Genomic DNA, 27,118 nt, shown 5'->3' with positions numbered 1-27,118 from the left:
ATGTATTAATGTGAGAGTGTATCCCAATTCCTAATTAACCATAGTCTAACTTCGCATGATGACAGTGGGTGAAAGCGACCGTTTGATGATTCGAATGAAAGGAAACCTGCATGGGAACCACGTGATCAAAATAAATTTTCAAGACACATAATTGCATACTTTTTAAACGTCTGAATTAATATGAAATGATTTGAAAATAAAATGTTATACACAAGATAAACTACATTCTCGATGGTCAATCTCATGTGTTTGTTGAGTAACTTTTTTGTATATAGATAATTCAACTCGCTGCATTATGACCTCTCTCTGGTAGTTGGCCGGTTGTTCCACCCAGAGCCGTCTTTGCGCAACTGTCAGCTCTGCCTCTAATAAACTGCAGTAGATACATTCATCATCCTCTCCAATAACAATTTGCAAAAGACTGAAATAAAGATTTGTATTCTTTCATGATTATGGTAGAAAGGGTATAGATACACATTGATGTATACACTAAGTAGATTAGACTAAACAATTATACAATGAAAATAATGCTACACATTTTTAGTCGCGTGCAACAACGCGACTCTACAGCTCACTATATCGGTCGGTCGGTAAGCACTAACTTGTATAAGGCCTTGTCTTGATATCAGTTTCATCTAGCTAAGTCAATTTTTCACAGTATATTTCTTATGGCCAGGGATCGATGTTGTTATGTTTTCACGGTGCGCAATCAAAAATTACGCGGTCTACGGACGATTTAACGAAATCATGTTTGTAATCATAACTTCACAAGCATGAATCACAATTAAATCAAATTTGGTACTCATAAATTTCAGGGCATAAATCATCATGGCAATATAATTACGTGCGTAGCGCATGTAACACATGCATATGCGCGCTTAAAATGTTCTAAATTGGCAATTTTAAGAGTTAAAAAAAAATTGCCATGAGTGCGCAGATTTGTGCACGCGCACTGCGCGTTAATGTTAATATGCACTCTTTTTGTGCCCGATTTCTGTTTTACAACCTTTCTTTAATAATATCATCATTATTTGATTCACTTTTCAATTCAAAATTACGTTATACGGGCACGTCAAAAGTGACAGGCTACGCACGTGTAAATTTAAAAAATATAAATGTTTCTAAACATTTTCAACATTTTTAAACATGTTCAGCAATTTCGGTCGGTTGGTCGGTCGGTAAACACTAACTTGAGAACGCGACTACAGCCACATAGTAGGGCCTTCTTGTTTTTTTCTTCTGCTACGCTTTGATTTTTGTTGTAATTAATTAAGCTGAGTACACCTGTAGCCTGTTATATGCATGTATGTATGTTACGTTTTCGACCACCTCAAAATATACTTTTTAATATTAATGCATTTTTTAAGTAGAAGAGCTATTGAAAATTTGAAGAATATCAGGACAAATTCTGCAGTTTTTTAAATACACCAATGCCTATTTAGATAAACAATGTAAAAGTATGAAACATTAAAATTTTCCGCCGGATAGGTAATGATACAATCATTTATTGTTAACTTTCTATTTTTTTTCTCCAGACGGTACACGAGGGATTGGTGGTCTGGAACCAAAGAGGTATTTTCTATATATAATTAATGAAATAAACTTATAAAGATGAAATATTTGTTTTCCTTATTTTGTTTGCTGGGAGTTGGGAGCTTTGGTATGTAAGATAATAATTTAATAATTAGTAGTATTAGGACGAGATAGGACGTCAAAGCTGTATAAATGAAAGCATACAAACAAATTTCTCAGCATAGACAATATCAGTGGCTTGGAGGAAAATAAGGGGCCTTCTAGCGCATCAACAAGCATAATAAACTTCATTCTTACAAATAAATAGGTGTTGTGAAGGCTTTCATGACTATACAAACACAACACTGATATGTAAAGCATTGGTAAATATTCATTACATTCTATAGGATTGCAGCTGTTGTTTGAAACATAAAATCTTTTTAAAGTTTACTTGAAGCAAATGTGTAATAATGTCTAATGTGCACCAGATCTTATAAATCATTTATTCAAATATATTATTGTAATTCCATAGATTATGTTTTCATTATTTGTTGATTGTAGATTAAAGTAAACAACAGGAATTGGCATTTATTTCTTCTATGTTAAATCTACCACTTTATGTACAATTTCATATCAGAATTTGTTCATTCACTCTTAAAGGCCAGGTGTGGGCAAACAATTTCTATTGATCATACATTCTAATAATTATCGATCTATAGTTTCCCCTATGTTTCATAATTTTTGGGATTTTATTTGTGTTACACGAGCTTTTTGAAAATTAGCACTTTCTTATCAGTGGGAGGATAGTTCAAATTACACAGTAAAATCTCTATTCTTTTGTACACACATTTTGAAAATAGAGAGGCATTTTAAAAAGCTATGAAAAATAAACGGTGTGGTAAAAAATGTTATCAGATGACTAAATATAGGTAATATAACTTAAATTTTACATTTGTGGTATTTTTATTCAACTTCAGAATTTTATTTTCATGCTATAGCAAAAATTATCCACCGTATATCCACTATCTTTTTTCACCTTCTAGGGAATCACCAGACATGTTATTACATTATGTTAACTACCTAACTACTGAAAAAAAGCCTTCCTAGTTTTTTTGGCAGAATTTTGCCAAATTTTGTATTTGACCATATTAGCGGAATTTCATGTTTTCTTGATTTCTGTTACAAATATTTGATTTATGTACAATTAATCAGATATTATATTTAAAATTCATGCATGTATTGGCCTGTTGAGTTACTGGATACTGTATTCAATTTATATAACATGTGAAATGAGTCTACTGCAGTGCTGAAAAGATGATGAACCTTTTGTGATTGTTGAGTAACTTTTTAGTATAGACAATTTACTCACTGCATTATAACCTTTCCAGTAGTTGGCTCTGCCCAGAGAAGTCTTTTTTCAGCAGTTAAATGCCAGGAGCCTTCTACGCTAAACTGCAGTAGATGCATTTACACCATCCTCAGATAATAATTTACAAAATTTGTCAATCAAAGAGATCATTAAAAATACTGAAATTTAGATTTGTTTGTATGCTTTCATGATTATGGTAAAAGGGTATAGATACACACTACTGTATACACTAAGTAGCCTGCTGTGTGCCTGATCTATTATTAAAATAAAAGAATGATTATAAAATGAAAATAATGCTACTCATTTTTGTTGTTTTCTTCTGCTTCGGTGTTTGTTACTGTAAAGGTAAAGCTGACCACGCCTGTAGCCTATTATATTTAAATTTGAAATAATCAACAATTTTTTTTTAATACGGTAATTTCATGTCGTTTTTTGCTGCCACACAGCAGATTACAGTGCATTAATGCGCATGCTCCTACATCTGGCCATGGTAACGCGCGCAGTGCGCGATTGTTGTCATTGTATACGTATCGCGTTAGTATAGTAACCACACAGCATACAAACTCCTAAAGCAAACAAACTTGCACTGTCTTACAGTTTCTCCGAAAAGAAATTATTTCAGCAAAATTCGTAATGGATTCTCGAAAAAACAAACGGTAAGTTACTAAATTATATTCTGAATGAATTTTCAATCGCATTTAAAGATAGAAAATAGAATGTGTTTTGAAAGATTTTTTAAACGATGTTTTGTATCAATGTTTTATACTTATAGCTAGGTACACCACATGCCAGTATAATATAGGCCTACATACATAACCGTATTAGTTATTTATACAGAAATAATTTATCATATCATTGTTTTATAAATCCATGTCTTATATAGATTATCTGACGATCGTAGATATAGATCAAACACGAATTTTCAGATCTTTGATGTGCATCCTTCAGATGTCGCTTCTGGGTCTGACTTGATGTCATCTAAAATAGGATTCTCCCGCCACGAAGGTAAAACACATGTCTCCCAACTAAGAACCATGTAGGCTACCACTGATGGGGTAGGAGATGGAGTCAAACAAGTCTACCATGCTTTAGTTTAAATGGATTGACATTAAAGAAGACCTAATTAAAAGTGTAACTTATATTTCACTTTGCAGACTCAATCAAGGACACAAGAAAGCCTCAAAGAAAGAAGCATCACGAAAGAAGTCTTCTGGATATGGTTGATCTTGCTGGTAAATCTAGTCCTCTATTTAAAAGACTCCATAGAGGCAACTCTAGCCCAACGAATGCAAGCTGTCAAAAGATGGGCAACCACTACACTTCTGACACAATACAAAAACTTTCAGATGGAAGCGTCGGACGTACTACTAACTTATTTCCAACCATCCAATCAGGAAGTAGGCCATCGCTTGATAATGCTGCTATTGGAAGACGATCCTCGAATAGCATTGGTCGTCAGACAGCAACAGACAAGAAAGCTGCGAGGAAGCAACCACCAAATGGGCGACTAACGAACAGGCCACAACTGAGCCCACCACGGCTGATTGAAACTTGTCTTCCCAGTGACGAAGATACCCATTTGACATTACCATCAATAAATGCCACAGGAAAAATTTCAAAACCCTCAAAAGTAGCACCAAGACCACCAGACCTGACACGACCTCAAAATCAGAGCAGCAGTTTACGTCGAAATTACAAAGGACCTAGGCAATAGACAAACCATACAACAGTTGTCATAGTATCAGAGACTCTTTTAATGATTTAAATTTAATTTATTAAGTTGCTGAACTCTCAAGATGTATGTACTCCGAGAACGTGGTAAAACCCAGAGCCAAGTTTCGTTCCAATGATCATGGCAGCGAACTGAGTATTTTCACAGAATAAACTAAATGTATTCATGTGAGAGTGTATCCCAATTCCTAATTAACCATAGTCTAACTTCGCATGATGATAGTGGATGAAAGCGACCGTTTGATGATCCGAATGAAAGGAAACCTGCATGGGCACCACGTGATCAAAATAAATTTTCAAGACACATAATTGCATACTTTTTAAACGTCTGAATTAATATGAAATGATTTGAAAATAAAATGTTATACACAAGATAAACTACATTCTCAATGGTCAATCTCTTGTGTTTGTTGAGTAACTTCTGTATATATAGACAACTCGCTGCATTATGACCTCTCTAGTAGTTGGCCGGTTGTTCCACCCAGAGCCGTCTTTGCGCAACAGTCAGCTCTGCCTCTAATAAACTGCAGTAGATACATTTATCGTCCTCTCCAATAAGAATTTGCAAAAGACTGAAATAAAGATTTGTATTCTTTCATGAGTATGGTAGAAAGGGTATAGATACACATTGCTGTATACACTAAGTAGATTAGACTAAACGATTAATTATACAATGAAAATAATGCTACACATTTTTAGTCGCGTGCAACGCGACTTTATAGCTCACTATATCGGTCGGTTGGTTGGTTGGTCGGTCGGTCGGTCGGTCTGTAAGCACTAACTTGTATTGGCTTTGTCTTGATATCAGTTTCATCTAGCTAAGTCAATTTTTCACAGTATATTCCTTATGGCCATGAATCGATGTGGTTTTGTTTTCACGGTGCGCAATCAAAAATTACGCGGTCTACGGACGATTTAACGAAATCATGTTTGTAATCATATCTTCAGAAGCATGAATCACAATTAAATCAAATTTGGTAGTCCTAAATTTCAAGGCATAAATCATCATGGCAATACAATTACGTGCGTAGCGCATGTAACACATGCATATGCGCGCTTAACATTTTCCAAATTGGCAATTTTAAGCGTTTAAAAAATTTCCATGAGTGCGCAGATTTGTGTACGCGCACTGCGCGTTAAATGTTAATATGCACTCTGTTTGTGCCCGATTTCTGTTTTACAACCTTTCTTTAATAATATCATCATTATTTGATTCACTTTTCAACTCAACATTACGTTATACGAGCACGTCAAATGTGACAGGCTACACACGTGTAAATTAAAAATATATAAATGTTTTTAAACATTTTCAACATGTTCAGCAATTTCGGTCGGTTTGTCGGTCGGTAAACACTAACTTGAGCACGCGACTGCAGCCACATAGTAGGGCCTTGTTGTTTTTTCTTCTGCTGCGCTTTGGTTTTTGTTGTAAAGGTAATTAAGCTGAGTACACCTGTAGCCTGTTATATGTAAATTTGAAATAACATACAAATCAAGTTTTTAGTCGCGTGCAAACGCGACTCTATATCTCAGTCGGTCGGTGTAAACAAAAACTCATATTCATATTTTTTCATTATTTTGACAGTGGATATTAATACTTGGGGGCAATTATAAATGTTTTTTAAATGTGTTCAACATTTTTTTAAACATTTTCAGCAATTTCGGTTGGTCGGTCGGTGTAAACACTAACTCATTTTCATCTTTTTTTACGTTTTCGACCACCTCAAAATATACTTTTTAATATTAATGCATTTTTTTAGTAGAAGAGCTATTGAAAATTTGAAGAATATCAGGACAAATTCTGCTGTTTTTTAAATACACCAATGCCTATTTAGATAAACAATGTAAAAGTATAAAACATTAAAATTTTCCGCCGGATAGGGTAATGAGACATACAATCATTTTTTTGTTAACTTTCTATTTTTTTTCTCTAGACGGTATACCAAACACGTGGCAGTGCAGTGATGAAGGCCCGTAAGCTGTCCAGTGCCATGTCAGCAGCAAAGGCTATTGGTGATCACATGAGGGATTGCAAAAAACATTGTGTGTAGTATGCTGACACAAGCTGGAGTGTTGTCGACGGCCAGAGCATTAGTGACTTTGCCCGGGAAAAAATGGACATAACCGCAAAGGAGCTGTTGGAGGAGAAAGACATGGCCATTAAGTTTCTAAGCAGCGCTTGACAATTTGGACCTCAGCAATCCAAGTTATAACCACTCAATCATCTATTGTAAGGAATGGTGCAAATTAGACATAATTATACACTTTTACTTTGTAAACTTTGGAACATCAACAAGCATAATAAACTTTACTCCATTCTTACAAATAAATAGCTGTTGTGAAGGCTTTCATAACTATAAAAACATTGGGGTAGTTGCAGAAGCTATCACAACACTGATATGTAAAGCATTGGTAAATATTCATTACATTCTATAGGATTGCAGCTGTTGTTTGAAACATAAAATCTATTTATAGTTTACATGAAGCAAAATGTGTTATAATGTCTAATGTGCACCATATTAAATAAATCATTTATTCAAATATATTATTGATCCATAGATTATATTTTCATTATTTGTTGATTGTAGATTAAAGTAAACAACAGGAATTGGCATTTATTTCTTCTATGTTAAATCCACCACTTTATGTACAATTTCATATCAGAATTTGTTCATTCACTCTTAAAATGTTTTACTTTGACGTTTAACTAAATGTTTTTGGTAAAGGTATTTCCATTTTTAAGCTCACAAAATGTTATAATACATTATGTCAACTTTTACTTTTCAATTCAACGTTTTCTTTTGTTGTTCTAAAAACACTAATTTACATATTTCCGTAATAAGCTAGTTTTCTAATGACATATACCAGTACCTCATTTCATTCTTAGGTATTCCATTGAAATGCAATAAACAATTCCTTTGTTGTAAATATAACCATTTACTAAAGTAAAAATTATTTCATTGATTATTCAATTCACTCAAAATCATATGTGTGAAGTTCTGTTGATTTTGCTGTGAAATTGTTAAATGGCTCTGTGAGTTATTGATGTATTGGCCTGTTGAGTTTCGGGATACTGTATTCAATTTATATAACATGTGAAATGAATCTACTGCGGTGCTGTAAAGATGAACCTCTTGTGTTTGTACAGGAAATTTACTCACTGCATTATAACCTTTCCAGTAGTTGTTTCCGCCCCCCAGAACAGTCATTGGGCAGCAGTTAAATGCCAGGAGCCTTCTATGCTAAACTGCAGTAGATGCATTTACACCATCCTCAGATAATAATTTACAAAATTTGTCAATCAAAGAGATCATTAAAATGATTGAAATTTAGATTTGTATGCTTTCATAATTATGGTAAAAGGGTATAAATACACACTACTGTAGACTAAGTAGCCTGCTGTGTGCCTGATCTATTATTAAAATAAAAGAATAATTATAAAATGAAAATAATGCTACTCATTTTTGTTGTTTTCTTCTGCTTCGGTGTTTGTTACTGTAAAGGTAAAGCTGACCACGCCTGTAGACTATTATAAGTAAATTTGAAATAATCAAATTTTTTTTGTACGGTAATTTCATGTCGTTTTTTGCTGCCACACAGCAGTTTACAGTGCATTAATGCGCATGCTCCAATATATAGCCATGGTAACGCGCGCAGTGCGCGATTGTTGCCATTGTATACGTATCGCGTTAGTATAGTAACCACAGCATACAAACTCCTAAAGCAAACAAACTTGCATTGTCTTACAGTTTCTCCGAAATTATTTCAGCAAAATTCGTAATGGATTCACGAAAAAACAAACGGTAAGTTACTAAATTATATTCTGAATGAATTTTCAATCGCATTTAAAGATAGAAAATAGAATGTGTTTTGAAAGATTTTTTAAACGATGTTTTGTATCAATGTTTTATACTTATAGCTAGGTACACCACATGCCAGTATAATATAGGCCTACATACATAACCGTATTAGTTATTTTTACAGAAATAATTTATCATATCATTGTTTTATAAATCTATGTCTTATATAGATTATCTGACGATCGTAGATATAGATCAAACATGGATTTTCAGATCTTTGATGTGCATCCTTCAGATATCGCTTCTGGGTCTGACTTGATGTCATCTAAAATAGGATTCTCCCGCCACGAAGGTAAAACACATGTCTAGGCCTACCATGCTTTAGTTTAAATGGATTGAAATTAAAGAAGACCTAATTAAAAGTGCAACTTATATTTCACTTTGCAGACTCAATCAAGGACACAAGAAAGCCTCAAAGAAAGAAGCAGCACGAAAGAAGTCTTCTGGATATGGTTGATCTTGCTGGTAAATCTAGTCCTCTATTTAAAAGACTCCATAGAGGCAACTCTAGCTCAACGACTGCAAGCTGTCAAAAGATGGGCAACCACTACACTTCTGACACAAGACAAAAACTTTCAGATGGAAGCGTCGGACGTACTACTAACTTATTTCCAACCATCCAATCAGGAAGTAGGCCATCGCTTGATAATGCTGCTATTGGAAGACGATCCTCGAATAGCATTGGTCGTCAGACAGCAACAGAAAAGAAAGCTGCGAGGAAGCAACCACCAAATGGGCGACTAACGAACAGGCCACAACTGAGCCCACCACGGCTGATTGAAACTTGTCTTCCCAGTGACGAAGATACCCATTTGACATTACCATCAATAAATGCCACAGGAAAAATTTCAAAACCCTCAAAAGTAGAACCAAGACCACCAGACCTGACACGACCTCAAAATCAGAGCAGCAGTTTACGTCGAAATTACAAAGGACCTAGGCAATAGACAAACCATACAACAGTTGTCATAGTATCAGAGACTGTTTTAATGATTTAAATTTAATTTATTTAAAGTTACTGTACTCTCAAGATGTATGTACTACGAGAACGTGGTAAAACCCAGAGCCATGTTTCGTTCTAATGATCATGGCAGCGAACTGAGTACTGTCACAGAATAAACTAAATGTATCCATATGAGAGTGTATCTCAATTATTCCTAATTAACCATAGTCTAACTTCGCATGATGACAGTGCATGAAAGCGACCGTTTGATGATACGAATGAAAGGAAACCTGCATGGGCACCACGTGATCAAAATAAATTTTCAAGACACATAATTGCATACTTTTTAAACGTCTGAATTAATATGAAATTATTTGAAAATAAAAGGTTATACACAAGATAAACTACATTCTCAATGGTCAATCTCTTGTGTTTGTTGAGTAACTTTTTTGTATATAGATAATTCAACTCGCTGCATTATGACCTCTCTAGTAGTTATCATATCATATCATATCATATCATTTATTTCGCCAATATACAGAACAGTACAAAAAAACAATACAAAAGTAAGTCAATGAGGCCGGATAACCTAAAAGTTACAAATAAAAATAACCGTCGAGAGGCTCTCCACATCGAAATACTTACATAAAATGAATAATACATGGATTCTATTAAAATTTAGATAAAACTATAAAATTCAGCAATGTGTTTTTATAAAAAATTGTTAATTTAAAAAGATAGAATTAAGAAAATATCTTTAAAATATACATATGTTCAGATTAAAACAGATTGTTAAAATATGCTTAAAACAGTTTATATTAATTAAAAGTTGGTCGCAGAGATCCGCAGGCAGATCTCTAAAATGTCTAACAAAAAAATTAAAGACAGAGTTATGAAATAAATCAGTCCGGGCTATAAAATTATTGCGCAACTTAAGGTTATTAACATGTCTGCAATTAATAGATAAATATTTAAAAACATTAACATCATATAATTTGTACATACATTTGGTAACAAAATTAATACATAAATACCTAATGCGATTGTTAATGGACATCAGATTAAGGCGTTTCAAACGTTCAGGGTAAGAGAGACTGGCTGATCTTGGGAAGCATGTGCGGGTGACCCTCCTTTGGACAGCTTCAAGAGCAGCGATGTCTTTTTTAAGAAAGGGGATCCAGGCAGGTAAACCGTAATCAATATATGGTCTAACTAACGATATATATAGTCGCAATATAATAGCTTTATCACGACATTTGACAATACGTCTCACAAAACCAAACATGCGATTAGATTTGGATTTAACATATTGGACATGATCAGCCCAAGTGAGTTTGCGATTCAGGTGAATTCCAAGATATTTAATGGAATTCGTAACGGGCAATCTATCATCTCCAATAAAATAATCACATGCTTGTTAGACTGTTAGATCTAGTTATGTGCATTACAAAACATTTGTCAGTATTTAGTAGCATTTTGTTCGTCACACACCAGTTGTTAATAGCACGAAGATCCGACTGCAAGATCATTTCATCATTATCATTATGGTTATCTTTATCTTTGTTTTTGTTTCTGATGGCTCTGTATATGAGAGTATCATCAGCATATTGTTGTATCTGTGATTCAATGCAGGAGGGGAGATCGGATACAAAGAGATTAAAGAGGATTGGCCCAATCACTGATCCCTGAGGAACCCCGGATTTTACCAATATATTCTCGGAAGTGGAGCCCCTAAATGTAACTCTTTGAGATCTACAGGATAGGTAGGATTTAAACCAGTCCAGCATTGAATCACAGATACCAAAATTATGTAATATACTTAACAGAATCTTATGGCTAATTTTATCAAAAGCTTTCCGCCAATCGAGAAAAATCGCATCGATATGGGGCGGAGAACGCTCATTAAGTATTTTAGACCAATCAGTTGTAACATCTGTAAGTAAAGGTGGTACAAGACCTACCCCTCAAGAAGCCATGTTGTTTCTCGGAGAGAAGTGTATTTTCTTCAAGAAAAGATAGTAACTTTTGACCAACAACTCTCTCAAGCAATTTACCAATTGTAGAACATAAGGAAATCGGTCTATAATTAGAAACATCACTATAGTCACCTGACTGTACTTATGGATTGGAATGATGTTGGCTGCCTTCATTTCAATGGGAAACACACCAGAGCTGAGAGATAGATTAAATATTTTACATAATGGTTCAGTTATGTAAATAGCAGCAACTTTAATCATAGTTGTGGTTATTCCATCAGGTCCAGGAGATTTACCTGTTTTCAGTTTGTTAATAACAGATAATATCTCAGCACTAGTGATTTGGATATCAGTGAATTTGGGGCAGCCAGCATGCAAAATACAAGAATTATTTAAAAGGTGGTCAGGGTAGTCATGAGAAAAATTAGCTGAGAATCTTTTATTGAAGGCCTCAGCTATGATCTTTGGGTTGTTGACACGATTACCCTCAATGACAAAGGTATCAGTGCCGGGTTTAGCTCTGGAGCTTCTAACGAAGGACCAGAACTGTTTACAATGGTCGTTTTTTAAGGAAAGGTTCTTTAGATAACTTTTATATGATTTTTTAATTTTAGATTTCAAGTCATTACGACTACGTTTGTATCTATCCCACTTGTCCTTATTTACAGACCTAATAGCTGCTTTATAAAATCTATTCTTTTTTCTAATTAAACTAAGAATCTCCCTTGAGATCCAAGGTTTTTTAGGGCGCCTTTTGGCCGACCTTAGGGGTACAACATCATTAATAGCTGCAATAAATTTACATTTAAAGTTTAACCATAACTCATTCACGTCAGTGGAATCACAGTTCCAGTTAATATTTGCGAATTTGTCAATAAAACGTTGGGGACAAATTTTAGAATAATCATAAAAAGTACCCGCTGGTCTTGAAATGTTCTCCTTTGAGATACGAAGTTTGAAGGAAACTCCTTCATGATCACTGTCGACACCTGGGTGAGGTTGAATTTCAGCTACCATGTCAGTACTACTAGAGTAAACATGATCGATAATTGTATTAGCCGAATTCTTATTGTAATGCGTGTAAAAATTAACACATTGCCTTAGATTTAAGACGTCTACTGTGTTTTGCATATTTCGTTGTTCCGTTGAAATTGTACCAGTAGATTTAAAGTTAATGCTAAGGTCACCTGCAATAATTATTAAACTGTACAAATGGGCGTCCACTAACACTTGATCGACACATTCCTGGAGTTTTTCGAAGAAATCCACTCTGCTACCCGGAGGTCTGTACAGTGTCCCTGCTAAAATGTTCCCGTGTTTGCTTTCAATTGTACACCATATTAGCTCGATTCCAGGACAGGAATAATTAAGACATGGTGTCGCACGCAAATCCTCATGTACCGCAACAACAACACCACCTCCATGACGATTGCGATCCTTTCTAAAAACAGCATATTCTTTGGGGAATATTTCAGTGGAATTTATATGACCATCTAGCCATGATTCAGTCATGAAAACGATGTCAATTGTTTCGGTTACAAGCACTGATTGTAAACACAATGACTTGTTTACAATGCTGTGAGCGTTGATATTTAAACAATTAACGCCACCTTGAAGTGCATAGTTGGTTACGTAACCATCGGGTCGCATACCTTCGTCTCCAACATGTTGCTCATTTTGTGGTCCAGGGTTTTCTTCAATATCTCCACATAAGTATAGATTGTTAAAGTAGAATTTCCCGTAAGATGTTTGAAATGAAGAAGTGGAATTATCATACCTCCTATACGGTGCAGAGTAATCCGGGCCATGCTTGGTACGCCGTAACAATCTTGGCCTAGATCGAAATTGTAGTGGTGATTCATACCAACAATCTCTGCTGCGACTAGATGAGTTAGGATGGACAACATATGATGATAAGTATTGGGCTCGAACCGCATAATCATCCACAACGCATAAACATATCAGTGCTAGGCAAATAATAGTGGTAGCCATAGGTAAAATCGTATGACTTAACATTATCCAGGAGCGGCAGATTTAACACGTCCGCTCACGACGCTGAACAATGTAGTTGGCCGGTTGTTCCACCCAGAGCCGTCTTTGCGCAACAGTCAGCTCTGCCTCTAATAAACTGCAGTAGATACATTCATCATCCTCTCGAATAGCAATTTGCAAAAGACTGTAATAAAGATTTGTATTCTTTCATGATTATGGTAGAAAGGGTATAATATATACACATTGCTGTATACACTACGTAGATTAGACTAAACGATTATACAATGAAAATAATGCTACACTTTAGTCGCGTGCAACAACGCGACTACTCTACAGCTCACTATATCGGTCGGTCGGTCGGTCGGTAAGCACTAACTTGTATAAGGCCTTGTCCTTGATATCAGTTTAATCTAGCTATGTGTCAATTTTTCACAGTATATTCCTTATGGCCAGGAATCGATGAGGTTATGTTTTCACAGTGCGCAATCAACAATTACGAGGTCTACGCACGATTTAAGGAAATCATGTTTGCACATCATATCTTCACAAGCATGAATCACAATTTAATAAAATTTGATACTCATCATCATGGCAATACAATTACGTGCGTAGCGCTTGTAACGCATGCATATGCGCGCTTAAAATTTTAAAAATTGTCAAAATTTATTTTCGATGAAATAAGAGTACGTTTCAGGCAATTTTAAGCGTTTAAAAAATTGCCATGAGTGCGCAGATTTAAACATTTTTAAACATGTTCAGCAATTTCGGTCGGTTGGTGGGTGGGTCGGTCGGTTGGTCGGTCGGTAATCACTAAATTGAGCACGTGACTGCAGCCATCTATATGGCCTTGTTGTTTTTTCTTCTGTTGCGCTTTGGTTTTTGAGCACACCTGTAGCCTGTTATATGTAAATTTAGAATAACATGCAAATCAAGTTTTTAGTCGCGTGCAAACGCGACTCTATATCTCAGTCGGTCGCTGTAAACACAAACTCATATTCATATTTGTTCATTATTTTGACAGTGGATATTAATACTTGGAGGTGCGGCAAATATAAATGTTTTTAAAATGTGTTTAACATTTTTTTATCATTTTCAACAATTTCGGTTGGTCGGTCGCCCCTCGGTCGGTCGGTGTAAACACTAACTCATCTTCATCTTTTTTTCGTTATTTTGACACTGGATATTAATACTTGGAGGCAAATATAAATGTTTAAAAAATGTTTTCAACATTTTTTAACTTGTTCAGCAATTTCGGTCTGTTAGTCGGTTAACATGTTCAGCAATTTCGGTCTGTTAGTCGGTCGGTAAACACTAACTCATATTCATATTTCTTTATTATTTGACACTCGATATTAATACTTGGAGGCAAATATAAATGTTTTAACAATTGTTCAACATTTTTAATCGCGTGCAAACGCAAATCTATACCTCACTATGTCGATCGGTCTGTAGGTCAGTCGGTCTGACACTAACTCAAATTTTCGCACGCAACTGCAGCCATATATAATAATGGTCGTGTTAATTTATAACAATGTAAGTTCATGTCATACTTGTTTGCCACACATCACAGCTGCAGATTACAGTGCATTAATGCGCATGCTCTAACTTCAAGCCATGGTAACGGGCGCAGCGCGTGATTGTTGCCACGTATACGTATCGCGTTAGTATAGTAACTACAGCATACAAACGTCTAAAAGCAAACAAGCTTACTACACTGTCTTACAATTTCTCCGAAAATACTTCAGCATAATTTACTAATGGCTTCACGAAAAAACAAACGGTAAGTTACTAAATTATAGTCTAAATGAAATTTCAATCGCATGTTTAATAAATAGATAAAAGATTTGTGTTTTGAAACATTTTTTGAACGATTTTTTGTATCAATGTTTTTTTAGCCTAGGTACACACCACACGCCAATTCAATATATAGGCCTACATACATAACCGTATTTAGTTATTTGTACCGAAATCATTTAGAACAACATTATTGTTTATAAATCCATGTCTTATATAGATTATCTGACGATCGTAGATATAGATCAAACATGGATTTTCAGATCTTTGATGTGCATTCTTCAGATGTCGCTTCTGGGTCTGACTTGATGTCATCGAAAATAGGATTCTCTAACCATGAAGGTAAAACACATGTCTCCCAATTAAGAACCACATAGGCTACCACTGATGGGATAGGAGATGGAGTCAAACCAGTCTACCATGCTTTAGTTTAAATGGATTGAAATTAAACAAGACCTAATTAAAAGTGTAACTTATATTCACTTTGCAGACTCAATCAAGGACACAAGAAAGCCTCAAAGAAAGAAGCAGCACGAAAGAAGTCTTCTGGATATGGTTGATCTTGCTGGTAAATCTAGTCCTTTATTTAAAAGACTCCATAGAGGCAACTCTAGCTCAACGACTGCAAGCTGTCAAAAGATGGGCAACCACTACACTTCTGACACAAGACAAAAACTTTCAGATGGAAGCGTCGGACGTACTACTAACTTATTTCCAACCATCCAATCAGGAAGTAGGCCATCGCTTGATAATGCTGCTATTGGAAGACGATCCTCGAATAGCATTGGTCGTCAGACAGCAACAGACAAGAAAGCTGCGAGGAAGCAACCACCAAATGGGCGACTAACGAACAGGCCACAACTGAGCCCACCACGACTGATTGAAACTTGTCTTCCCAGTGACGAAGATACCCATTTGACATTACCATCAATAAATGCCACAGGAAAAATGTCAAAACACTCAAAAGTAGCACCAAGACCACCAGACCTGACACGACCTCAAAATCAGAGCAGCAGTTTACGTCGAGATTACAAAGGACCTAGGCAATAGACAAACCATACAACATTGGTATAGGAATTCATAGTATCAGAGACTGTTTTAATGATTTAAATTTAATTTATTTAAAGTTACTGTACTCTCAAGATGTATGTACTCCGAGAACGTGGTAAAACCCAGAGGCATGTTTCGTTCCAATGATCATGTTCATGGCAGCGAACTGAGTACTGTCACAGAATAAACTAAATGTATGTATGTATATGAGAGTGTATCTCAATTCCTAATTACCCATAGTCTAACTTCGCATGATGACAGTAGATGAAAGCGACCGTTTGATGATCCGAATGAAAGGAAACCTGCATGGGCACCACGTGATCAAAATAAATTTTCAAGACACATATTTGCATACTTTTTAAACGTCTTAATTAATATGAAATGATTTGAAAATAAAATGTTATACACAAGATAAACTACATTCTCAATGGTCAATCTCTTGTGTTTGTTGAGTAACTTTTTTGTATATAGATAATTCAACTCGCTGCATTATGACCTCCCTAGTAGTTGGCCGGTTGTTCCACCCAGAGCCGTCTTTGCGCAACAGTCAGCTCTGCCTCTAATAAACTGCAGTAGATACATTTATCGTCCTCTCCAATAACAATTTGCAAAAGACTGAAATAAAGATTTCTATTCTTTCATGATTATGGTAGAAAGGGTATAATATATACACATTGATGTATACACTAAGTAGATTAGACTAAACGATTATACAATGAAAATAATGCTACACATTTTTAGTCGCGTGCAACGCGACTTTATAGCTCACTATATCGGTTGGTTGGTTGGTCGGTCGGTCGGTCTGTAAGCACTAACTTTTATTGGCCTTGTCTTGATATCAGTTTCATCTAGCTAAGTCAATTTTTCACAGTATATTCCTTATGGCCAGGAATCGATGTGGTTATGTTTTCACGGTGCGCAATCAAAAGTTACGCGGTCTACGGACGATTTAACGAAATCATGTTTGTAATCATATCTTCACAAGCATGAATCACAATGAAATCAAATTTGGTACTCATAAATTTCAAGGCATAAATCATCATGGCAATACAATTACGTGCGTAGCGCATGTAACACATGCATATGCACGCTTAAAATTTTCAAATTGGCAATTTTAAGCGTTTAAAAAATTGCCATGAGTGCGCAGATTTGTGCACGTGCGTTAAATGTTAATATGCACTCTTTTTGTGCCCGATTTCTGTTTTACAACCTTTCTTTAATAATATCGATTCACTTTTTAACTCAAAATTACGTTATACGAGCACGTTAAAAGTGACAGGCTACGCACGTGTAAATTAAAAAAATATAAATGTTTTTAAACATTTTCAACATTTTTAAACATGTTCAGCAATTTCAGCCGGTTGGTCGGTCGGTAAACAATACCTTGAGCACGCGACTGCAGCCACATAATAGGGCCTTGTTGTTGTTTTTAGTCGCGTGGACGCGACTCTATAGTTCACTATGTCGGTCGGTCGGTCGGTCTGTCGGTCTGTCGGTCTGTCTGTCGGTCCGGTATCACTATGTGTTTTATCGCTTTCTGACCTTATCCTGATATCAGTTTAATCTAGCTAAGTAAATTTTTTCACAGTATATTCTTTATGGCCAGGAAGCGATGTGGTTATGTTTTCACGGTGCGCAATAAAAAATTACGCGGTATACGCACGATTTAACGAAATCACGTTTGTAATCATATCTTCACAAACATGAATCACAATTAAATAAAATTTGGTACTCATAAATTTCAGGGCATAAATCATCATATGGCAATACAATTACGTACGTAGCGCATAAACGCATGCGTACGCGCGCTTAAAATTTTCAAAATTTATTTTCGATGAAATAAGAGTACGTTTCAGGCAATTTTAAGCGTTTACACAATTGCCATGAGTGCACAGATTTTGGCGCGCGTACTGCGCGTTAAATGTTATTGCCCACTCTTTTTGCCCGATTTCTGTTTTCTTGACATACTTTTCAACTCGAAATTACGTTATACGAGCACGTAAAAAGTGACAGGCTACGCACGTTTAAATTAAAAAAATATAAATGTTTTTAAACATTTCAACATTTTTAAACATGTTCAGTAATTTCGGTCAGTTGGTAGGTTGGTCGGTCGGTCGGTAAACACTAATGAGCACGCGACTGCAGCCATCTATATGGCCTTGTTTTCTTCTGCTGCGCTTTGGTTTTTGTTGTAAAGGTAATTAAGCTGAGTACACCTGTAGCCTGTTATATGTAAATTTGAAATAACATACAAATCAAGTTTTTAGTCGCGTGGGTCGGTGTAAACAAAAACTCATACAGTATTCATATTATTTTGACAGTGGATATTAATACTTGGGGGCAATTATAAATGTTTTTAAAATTGTGTTCAACATTTTTTTAAACATTTTCAGCAATTTCGGTTGGTCGGTCGCGTCGGTCGGGCGGTGTAAACACTAACTCGTTTTCATCTTTTTTTACGTTTTCGACCACCTCAAAATATACATTTTAATATTAATGCATTTTTAGTCGCGTTGAAGCGACTCTATAGTTCACTATGTCGGTCGGTCGGTCACTATGCGTTTTATCGCTTTCTGACCTTATCTTGATATCAGTTTAATCTAGCTAGGTTAATTTTTCACAGTATATTCCTTATGGCCAGGAATCGATGTGGTTATGTTTTAACGGTGCGCAATAAAAAATTACGCGGTCTACGCACGATTTAACGAAATCACGTTTGTAATCATATCTTCACAACCAATTTGGTACTCATAAATTTCAGGGCATAAATCATCATATGGCAATACAATTACGTGCGTAGCGCATGTAACGCATGCGTACGCGCGCTTAAAATTTTCAAAATTTATTTTCGATGAAATAAGAGTACGTTTCAGGCAATTTCATGCGTTTACAAAATTGCCATGAGTGCGCATATTTTTGCGCGCGCACTGCGCGTCAAATGTTATTGCGCACTCTTTTTGCCCGATTTCTGTTTTCTTGACTTACTTTTTCAACTCTACCAAAATAACTCTGCAAATGAATCCTACAATATTTTTCTCGACAGATTTTCTTCACTATACGATACTCACCTCCCAAAGACAAGAACTAAAATTAACAAACGTAAACTTTGTAAACCATGGATAACAAAAGGTATAATCAAATCTATAAACAATAGAAATAAATTATATAAAAAATATATAAAAACACCAAATATGATTAATAAAACCAATTACATTACTTACAGAAATAAACTCACACGATTAATAAGAACATCATGTAAGCAACACTATACAAATAAGTTTAACGACTATAAAAATAACATTAAAAAAACCTGGAATATAATTAATAACATTCTCTGTAAAAACACCACAAAGACGCTTCCTAGTTATTTTACAGATAATGGTACAAACATTACTGACCCATCTCAAATTGCCAATAAATTCAATCGCTATTTTACTGATATTGGACCTAAACTTTCTTCTAAAATTTCGGCTACTTATGGCAACTTTACTGATTATCTAAGGAAACCCACTCAAAATTCAATTTTCTTCCAACCTACATCTGGTAAAGAGATTCTTGAAATAATTTCTAATCTAAAAAACAGTAAAAGTGCTGGCCTTGATGATATTGAACCCACGATTATTAAAGAAATTGGACCTTTTATTACCAGACCCCTTACCCACATCTTTAATCTATCACTAACTAATGGTGTATTTCCATCATCCTTAAAAATCGCCAAAGTAATTCCTATTCATAAAAAAAATTATTCCCATTCCTTTGAAAACTACCGTCCAATCTCAATTTTGCCTTGCTTTTCTAAAATACTCGAACGCCTTATATACAATAGACTTTACAACTTTCTTTCTTCACATACATCTTTTCATGATAACCAATATGGCTTCAGACCAAAACATTCTACCGATCTTGCAATCCTTGACATTCAAAGTAAAATCTCTAACGCCTTATCTAAAAACCACCATACTATTGGCTTATTTTTGGACTTGTCTAAAGCATTTGACACTATTAACCACACAATTCTTTTAACTAAACTAAGTCACTATGGTATCCGCGGAACTCCTCTATCTCTACTTTCTAACTATCTTAAAAAAATCACCTCTTTCGGCTCCTACTCCTCAGAAGTTCTTCCTATAACCTGCGATGTGCCCCAAGGATCAATTCTTGGTCCTCTACTTTTTCTCATTTATGTCAACGACATCATCAACGCTTCCAACTCTTTTGAATACGTCCTGTTTGCCGACGACACGAACATTTTTTCCTCCCATCCTGACTACAACACCTTAACCAGAATTTTTAATAAGGAAATAAAACATATATCTCACTGGCTTAAACTTAATAGACTCTCACTGAACAAAACTGAATATATACACTTTTCTCCAAATAGAACACGGAATGACAATCAAAACACAATCCATATAGAAAACACTCCTATCAAAAGGGTTACTTATTCTCAGTTCCTTGGTGTAACTATAGATGATAACTTAAACTGGAAAACCCATATAACAAATATAACTAATAAAATTTCAAAAAACATCGGTGTCTAAAAAAACTTAAATAATTATATTCTACCCTCTAATATCCTCTTTTCTTTATATAACACATTAATTTTACCTTATCTATCCTATTGTAACATTGCTTGGGGAATTACAGATACTAAAAATAAAACTCTCTGTCCATGGGCTTCCACACATATTTCTAAATTAGACAAACTCTTTAAACTCCAAAAACGGGCTATTCGCATTTGTACCAATTCTCACTATATAGCCCACACAAAGTCCCTTTTCTTTAAACTTAATACCCTAAACATCTTCGATATTAACAAATTACAAATCGCCACACTTATGCACAGATATTCAAACAATCAACTTCCAAATATTTTCAAACATTTCTTCATCAAAAATAATGAATTTCACAACTACAATACAAGAAACGCCAACAATTACGCCACAATAAATTTAACCCATAACACAATCCGGAATTCTATCAAATACCATGGTCCTCTAGTATGGAATAATTTAAGTCAATCCTTACTAAATACTAATAACTTAAATACATTCAAATCCAATTATAAACAATTCCTTTTATCACAATACAGATCGTATTAATAAAACTTTTTCATCAAACTTTTTTTTCTTACCTCCTGCAAGTATATATGTAATTATATGTATGTAAGTACATTATACTATACCCTTTACGTTTGTCCTTTTGTTGTGTTTGTGTTGTCCTGTAGCGTAATTGTGTATTTAAAAATATATATATATATATATGTATCAATTTGATCTCTGGTGCGCGTGCGTACAACTGAGGACTAGTGCTGTTCCGCCGTACCACGCCGAGAATGTTAAAGAGTCGCTATCCAATCGAGTTCGAACAATACCATGAAAGCCCCAGTGGTCTAATGGTTAGGACATCTGCATATCAAGCAGGCGGTACGAGTTCGAGTCTCGGTTGGGGCGACTTTTTCTCATTCTCACAGATTTCCTCATCTTTATCGTTTCAAATTAATTAATTAAATTTCAGTATATCACCGGGCGGTTTAGAATTAATGTTCTTTGCCTGATTTGTTTATATATATATATATATATATATATATATATATATATATATATATATATATATATATATATTTGAAACGATAAAGATGAGGAAATCGGATGTTAAAGAGTCGTTATCCAATCGAGTTCGAACAATACCATGAAAGCCCCAGTGGTCTAATGGTTAGGACATCTGCATATCAAGCAGGCGGTCCGAGTTCGAGTCTCAGTTGGGGCGACTTTTTCTCATTCTCACAGATTTCCTCATCTTTATCGTTTCAAATTAATTAATTAAATTTCAGTATATCACCGGGCGGTTTAGAATTAATGTTCTTTGCCTATTGTGTTTATATATATAAAAGTATCTCTTCGGAGATCCCGCCTCGTGAATAAAAATACTGAAAGATGAGGGCGCATCAATTTGATCTCTGTTGCGCGTGCGTACAACTGCGGACTAGTGCTGTTCCGCCGTACCACGCCGAGAATGTTAAAGAGTCGTTATCCAATCGAGTTCGAACAATACCATGAAAGCCCCAGTGGTCTAATGGTTAGGACATCTGCATATCAAGCAGGGCGGTCCGAGTTCGAGTCTCGGTTGGGGCGACTTTTTCTCATTCTCACAGATTTCCTCATCTTTATCGTTTCAAATTAATTAATTAAATTTCAGTATATCACCGGGCGGTTTAGAATTAATGTTCTTTGCCTATTGTGTTTATATATATAAAAGTATCTCTTCGGAGATCCCGCCTCGTGAATAAAAATACTGAAAGATGAGGGCGCATCAATTTGATCTCTGTTGCGCGTACATTTTTAAACATGTTCAGTAATTTTGGTCAGTATAGTTCACTATGTCGGTCGGTCGGTCGGTCTGTCGGTCTGTCTGTCTGTCTGTCTGTCTGTCGGTCTGTCTGTCGGTCTGTCTGTCGGTCTGTCGGTCTGTCGGTCTGTCTGTCGGTCCGGTATCACTATGCATTGTAGCACGCGACTTAATGGCTGTTGGCCTTGTTTTTAGTAGAAGAGGTATTGAAAATTTGAAGAATATCAGGACAAATTCTGCAGTTTTTTAAATACACAAATGCATATTTAGATAAACAATGTAAAAATATGAAACATTAAAATTTTCCGCCGGATAGGTAATGATACATACAATCATTTATTGTTAACTTTCTATTTTTTTTCTCTAGACGGTACAAACACGTGGCTGTGCAGTGATCAAGGCCCGTAAGCTATCCAGTGCCATGTCAGCAGCAAAGGCTATTGGTGATCACATGAGGGATTGGTGGTTTGGAACCAAAGAGGTATTTTCTATATATAATTAATGAAATAAACTTATAAAGATGAAATATTTGTTTTCCTTATTTTGTTTGCTGGGAGTTGAGGTTGGTATGGAAGATAATAATTTAATAATTAGTAGTATTAGGACGAGATTGGACGTCAAAACTATATAAATGAAAGCATACAAACACATTTCTCAGCATAGACAATATCAGTGGCTTGGAGGAAAATAAGGGGCCTTCTAACGCTGGGTGGGCGGCTTCCCTTTAGCCAGTAAGCGCTCATAGCCATTACGGCACTGGCCAGCATTGCATAACCTAACTTTATTATATTTATATGCAATTGTAAAACAAAAATGTGCCCATAATTATGTGTAAAATATAATTGAAAAAAAAATGATTCTGTGTGTCTGGCTCTTTATATACATTTTTATAAAAATAGGACCATTAATATTGTTGGTTTACCGCTCGGACATATTTTCTGACCAGCATTGCATAAGCTTAGCTTTATATTTATATGCAATTGTAAAACAAAAATTTGCCCATTATTAAGTGTAAAATATAAATTTAAAAAAAATGATTCTGTATGTACATTTGTATAAAAATAAGACCATTAATATTGTTGATTTACCGCTTGACTAATTTTTGTACATCTTTGTTAACTTTGCATTTTCTCAGAATGAATGGGTGTCGATGGGTGTTCTCTCCGATGGAACAAAGTATGGTATCCCAAAAGACATTGTGTATAGTATGCCTGTTAAAATTGGAGCTGACAAAAGCTGGAGTGTTGTAGACGGCCTGAGCATTAGTGACTTTGCCCGGGAAAAAATGGACATAACCGCAAAGGAGCTTTTGGAGGAGAAAGACATGGCCATTAAGTTTCTAAGCAGCGCTTGACAATTTGGACCTCAGCAAGCCAAGTTATAACCACTCAATCATCCATTGTAAGGAATGGTGCAAATTAGACATTTATACACCTTTACTTTGTAAACTTTGGCATATCAACAAGCATAATAAACTTCATTCTTACAAATAAATAAGGTGTTGTGAAGGCTTTCATGACTATACAAACACAACACTGATATGTAAAGCATTGGTAAATATTCATTACATTCTATAGGATTGCAGCTGTTGTTTGAAACATAAAATCTTTTTAAAGTTTACTTGAAGCAAATGTGTAATAATGTCTAATGTGCACCAGATCATATAAATCATTTATTCAAATATATTATTGTAATTCCATAGATTATATTTTCATTATTTGTTGATTGTAGATTAAAGTAAACAACAGAAATTGGCATTTATTTCTTCTTTATTAAATCCACCACTTTATGTACAATTTCATATCAGAATTTGTTCATTTACTCTTAAAATGTTTTACTTTGACGTTTAACTAAATGTTTTTGGTAAAGGTATTTCCATTTTTAAGCTCACAAAATGTTATAATACATTATGTCAACTTTTACTTTTCAATTCAACATTTTCAACAATTCAACACTAATTTATACATATTTCTGTAATAAGCTAGTTTTCTAATGACATATACCAGTACCTCATTTCATTCTTAGGTATTCCATTGAAATGCAATAAACAATTCCTTTGTTGTAAATATAACCATTTACTAAAGTAAAAATTATTTCATTGATTATTCAATTCAATTAAAATCATATGTGTGAAGTTATGTTGATTTTGCTGTGAAATTGTTAAATGGCTCTGTGAGTTATTGATGTATTGGCTTGTTGAGTTTCTGGATACTGTATTCAATTTAAATAACATGTGAAATGAGTCTACTGCAGTGCTGTAAAGATGAACCTCTTGTGTTTGTTGAGTTAACTTTTTTGTACAGAAAATTTACTCACAGCATTATAACCTTTCCAGTAGTTGGTTCCGCCCCCCAGAACAGTCTTTGGGCAGCAGTTAAATGCCAGGAGCCTTCTATGCTAAACTGCAGTAGATGCATTTACACCATCCTCAGATAATAATTTACAAAATTTGTCTCTCAAAGAGATCATTAAAAATACTGAAATTTAGATTTGTATGCTTTCATGATTATGGTAAAAGGGTAACACACTACTGTATACACTAAGTAGCCTGCTGTGTGCCTGATCTATTATTAAAATAAAAGAATGAAAATAATGCTACTCATTTTTGTTGTTTTCTTCTGCTTCGGTGTTTGTTACTGTAAAGGTAAAGCTGACCACGCCTGAAGCCTATTATATGTAAATTTTTCCACACAGCAGTTTACAGTGCATTAATGCGCATGCTCCAACATCTAGCCATGGTAACGCGCGCAGTGCGCAATTGTTTCCATTGTATACGTATCGCGTTAGTATAGTAACCACAGCATACAAACTCCTAAAGCAAACAAACTTGCACTGTCTTACAGTTTCTCCGAAATTATTTCAGCAAAATTCGTAATGGATTCACGAAAAAACAAACGGTAAGTTACTAAATTATAGTCTAAATGAATTTTCAATCGCATTTAAAGATAATAGATTTGTGTTTTGAAACATTTTTTAAACGATGTTTTGTATCAATGTTTTATACTTATAGCTAGGTACACCACACGCCAATATAATATAGGCCTACATACATAAGCGTATTAGTTATTTGTACAGAAATAATTTATCATATCATTGTTTCATAAATCCATGTCTTATATAGATTATCTGACGATCGTAGATATAGATCAAACACGGATTTTCAGATCTTTGATGTGCATCCTTGTGATGTCGCTTCTGGGTCTGACTTGATGTCATCTAAAATAGGATTCTCCCGCCACGAAGGTAAAACACATGTCTCCCAATTAAGAACCATGTAGGCTACGACTGATGGGGTAGGAGATGGAGTCAAAAACCAGTCTACCATGCTTTAGTTTAACTGGATTAAAATTAAAGAAGACCTAATTAAAAGTGTAACTTATATTTCACTTTGCAGACTCAATCAAGGACACAAGAATACCTAAAAAAAAGAAGCAGCACGAAAGAAGTCTTCTGGATATGGTTGATCTTGCTGGTAAATCTAGTCCTCTATTTAAAAGACTCCATAGAGGCAACTCTAGCCCAACGAATGCAAGCTGTCAAAAGATGGGCAACCACTACACTTCTGACACAAGACAAAAACGTTCAGATGGAAGCGTCGGACGTACTACTAACTTATTTCCAACCATCCAATCAGGAAGTAGGCCATCGCTTGATAATGCTGCTATTGGAAGACGATCCTCGAATAGCATTGGTCGTAAGACAGCAACAGACAAGAAAGCTGCGAGGAAGCAACCACCAAATGGGCGACTAACGAACAGGCCACAACTGAGCCCACCACGGCTGATTGAAACTTGTCTTCCCAGTGACGAAGATACCCATTTGACATTACCATCAATAAATGCCACAGGAAAAATATCAAAACCCTCAAAAGTAGCACCAAAACCACCAGACCTGACACGACCTCAAAATCAGAGCAGCAGTTTACGTCGAAATTACAAAGGACCTAGGCAATAGACAAACCATACAACATTGGTATAGGAATTCATAGTATCAGAGACTGTTTTAATGATTTAAATTTAATTTATTTAAAGTTACTGTACTCTCAAGATGTATGTACTACGAGAACGTGGTAAAACCCAGAGGCATGTTTCGTTCCAATGATCATGGCAGCGAACTGAGTACTGTCACAGAATAAACTAAATGTATTCATATGAGAGTGTATCTCAATTCCTAATTAACCATAGTCTAACTTCGCATGATGACAGTGGATGAAAGCGATCGTTTGATGATCCGAAAGAAAGGAAACCTGCATGGGCACCACGTGATCAAAATAAATGTTCAAGACACATAATTGCATACTTTTTAAACGTCTGAATTAATATGAAATGAATTGAATATAAAATGTTATACACAAGATAAACTACATTCTCGATGGTCAATCTCTTGTGTTTGTTGAGTAACTTTTTTGTATATAGATAAATCAACTCGCTGCATTATGACCTCTCTATCCAGAGCCGTCTTTGCGCAACTGTCAGCTCTGCCTCTAATAAACTGCAGTAGATACATTTATCGTCCTCTCCAATAACAATTTGCAAAAGACTGA

The 27,118-nt window shown here is 35.2% G+C and overlaps 4 protein-coding genes across 4 annotated transcripts; all 4 read left to right on the top strand.

Annotated features, from left to right (window-relative positions):
- The first annotated feature begins 3,700 nt into the window (after nucleotides 1–3,700).
- LOC140061039 (uncharacterized) lies at nucleotides 3,701–4,661 on the top strand. Its single transcript, XM_072107447.1, has 2 exons — nucleotides 3,701–3,886; nucleotides 4,036–4,661. Exons 1-2 carry the CDS (start codon nucleotides 3,853–3,855, stop codon nucleotides 4,593–4,595), a joined length of 594 nt encoding a protein of 197 aa, XP_071963548.1. The 5' UTR covers nucleotides 3,701–3,852; the 3' UTR covers nucleotides 4,596–4,661.
- Nucleotides 4,662–8,392: 3,731 nt separating this feature from the next.
- Nucleotides 8,393–9,419, top strand: LOC140061269 (uncharacterized). The gene is made up of 3 exons (XM_072107776.1): nucleotides 8,393–8,415; nucleotides 8,643–8,764; nucleotides 8,860–9,419. The coding sequence occupies exons 1-3, from the start codon at nucleotides 8,393–8,395 to the stop codon at nucleotides 9,417–9,419; spliced, it is 705 nt and encodes a 234-aa protein (XP_071963877.1).
- Nucleotides 9,420–20,100: 10,681 nt separating this feature from the next.
- LOC140061268 (malate dehydrogenase, cytoplasmic-like) lies at nucleotides 20,101–24,020 on the top strand. The gene is made up of 3 exons (XM_072107775.1): nucleotides 20,101–20,151; nucleotides 22,943–23,056; nucleotides 23,711–24,020. Exons 1-3 carry the CDS (start codon nucleotides 20,101–20,103, stop codon nucleotides 23,927–23,929), a joined length of 384 nt encoding a protein of 127 aa, XP_071963876.1. The 3' UTR covers nucleotides 23,930–24,020.
- A 1,330-nt stretch (nucleotides 24,021–25,350) lies between these two features.
- Nucleotides 25,351–26,835, top strand: LOC140061116 (uncharacterized). Its single transcript, XM_072107567.1, has 3 exons — nucleotides 25,351–25,472; nucleotides 25,697–25,818; nucleotides 25,970–26,835. The coding sequence occupies exons 1-3, from the start codon at nucleotides 25,450–25,452 to the stop codon at nucleotides 26,527–26,529; spliced, it is 705 nt and encodes a 234-aa protein (XP_071963668.1). The 5' UTR covers nucleotides 25,351–25,449; the 3' UTR covers nucleotides 26,530–26,835.
- The last annotated feature ends 283 nt before the right edge of the window (nucleotides 26,836–27,118 follow it).

This window comes from Antedon mediterranea, chromosome 10, assembly GCF_964355755.1.
Source record: "Antedon mediterranea chromosome 10, ecAntMedi1.1, whole genome shotgun sequence".
NCBI lineage: Eukaryota > Metazoa > Echinodermata > Crinoidea > Comatulida > Antedonidae > Antedon > Antedon mediterranea.
This window is presented reverse-complemented; position numbering and strand designations above follow the sequence as displayed.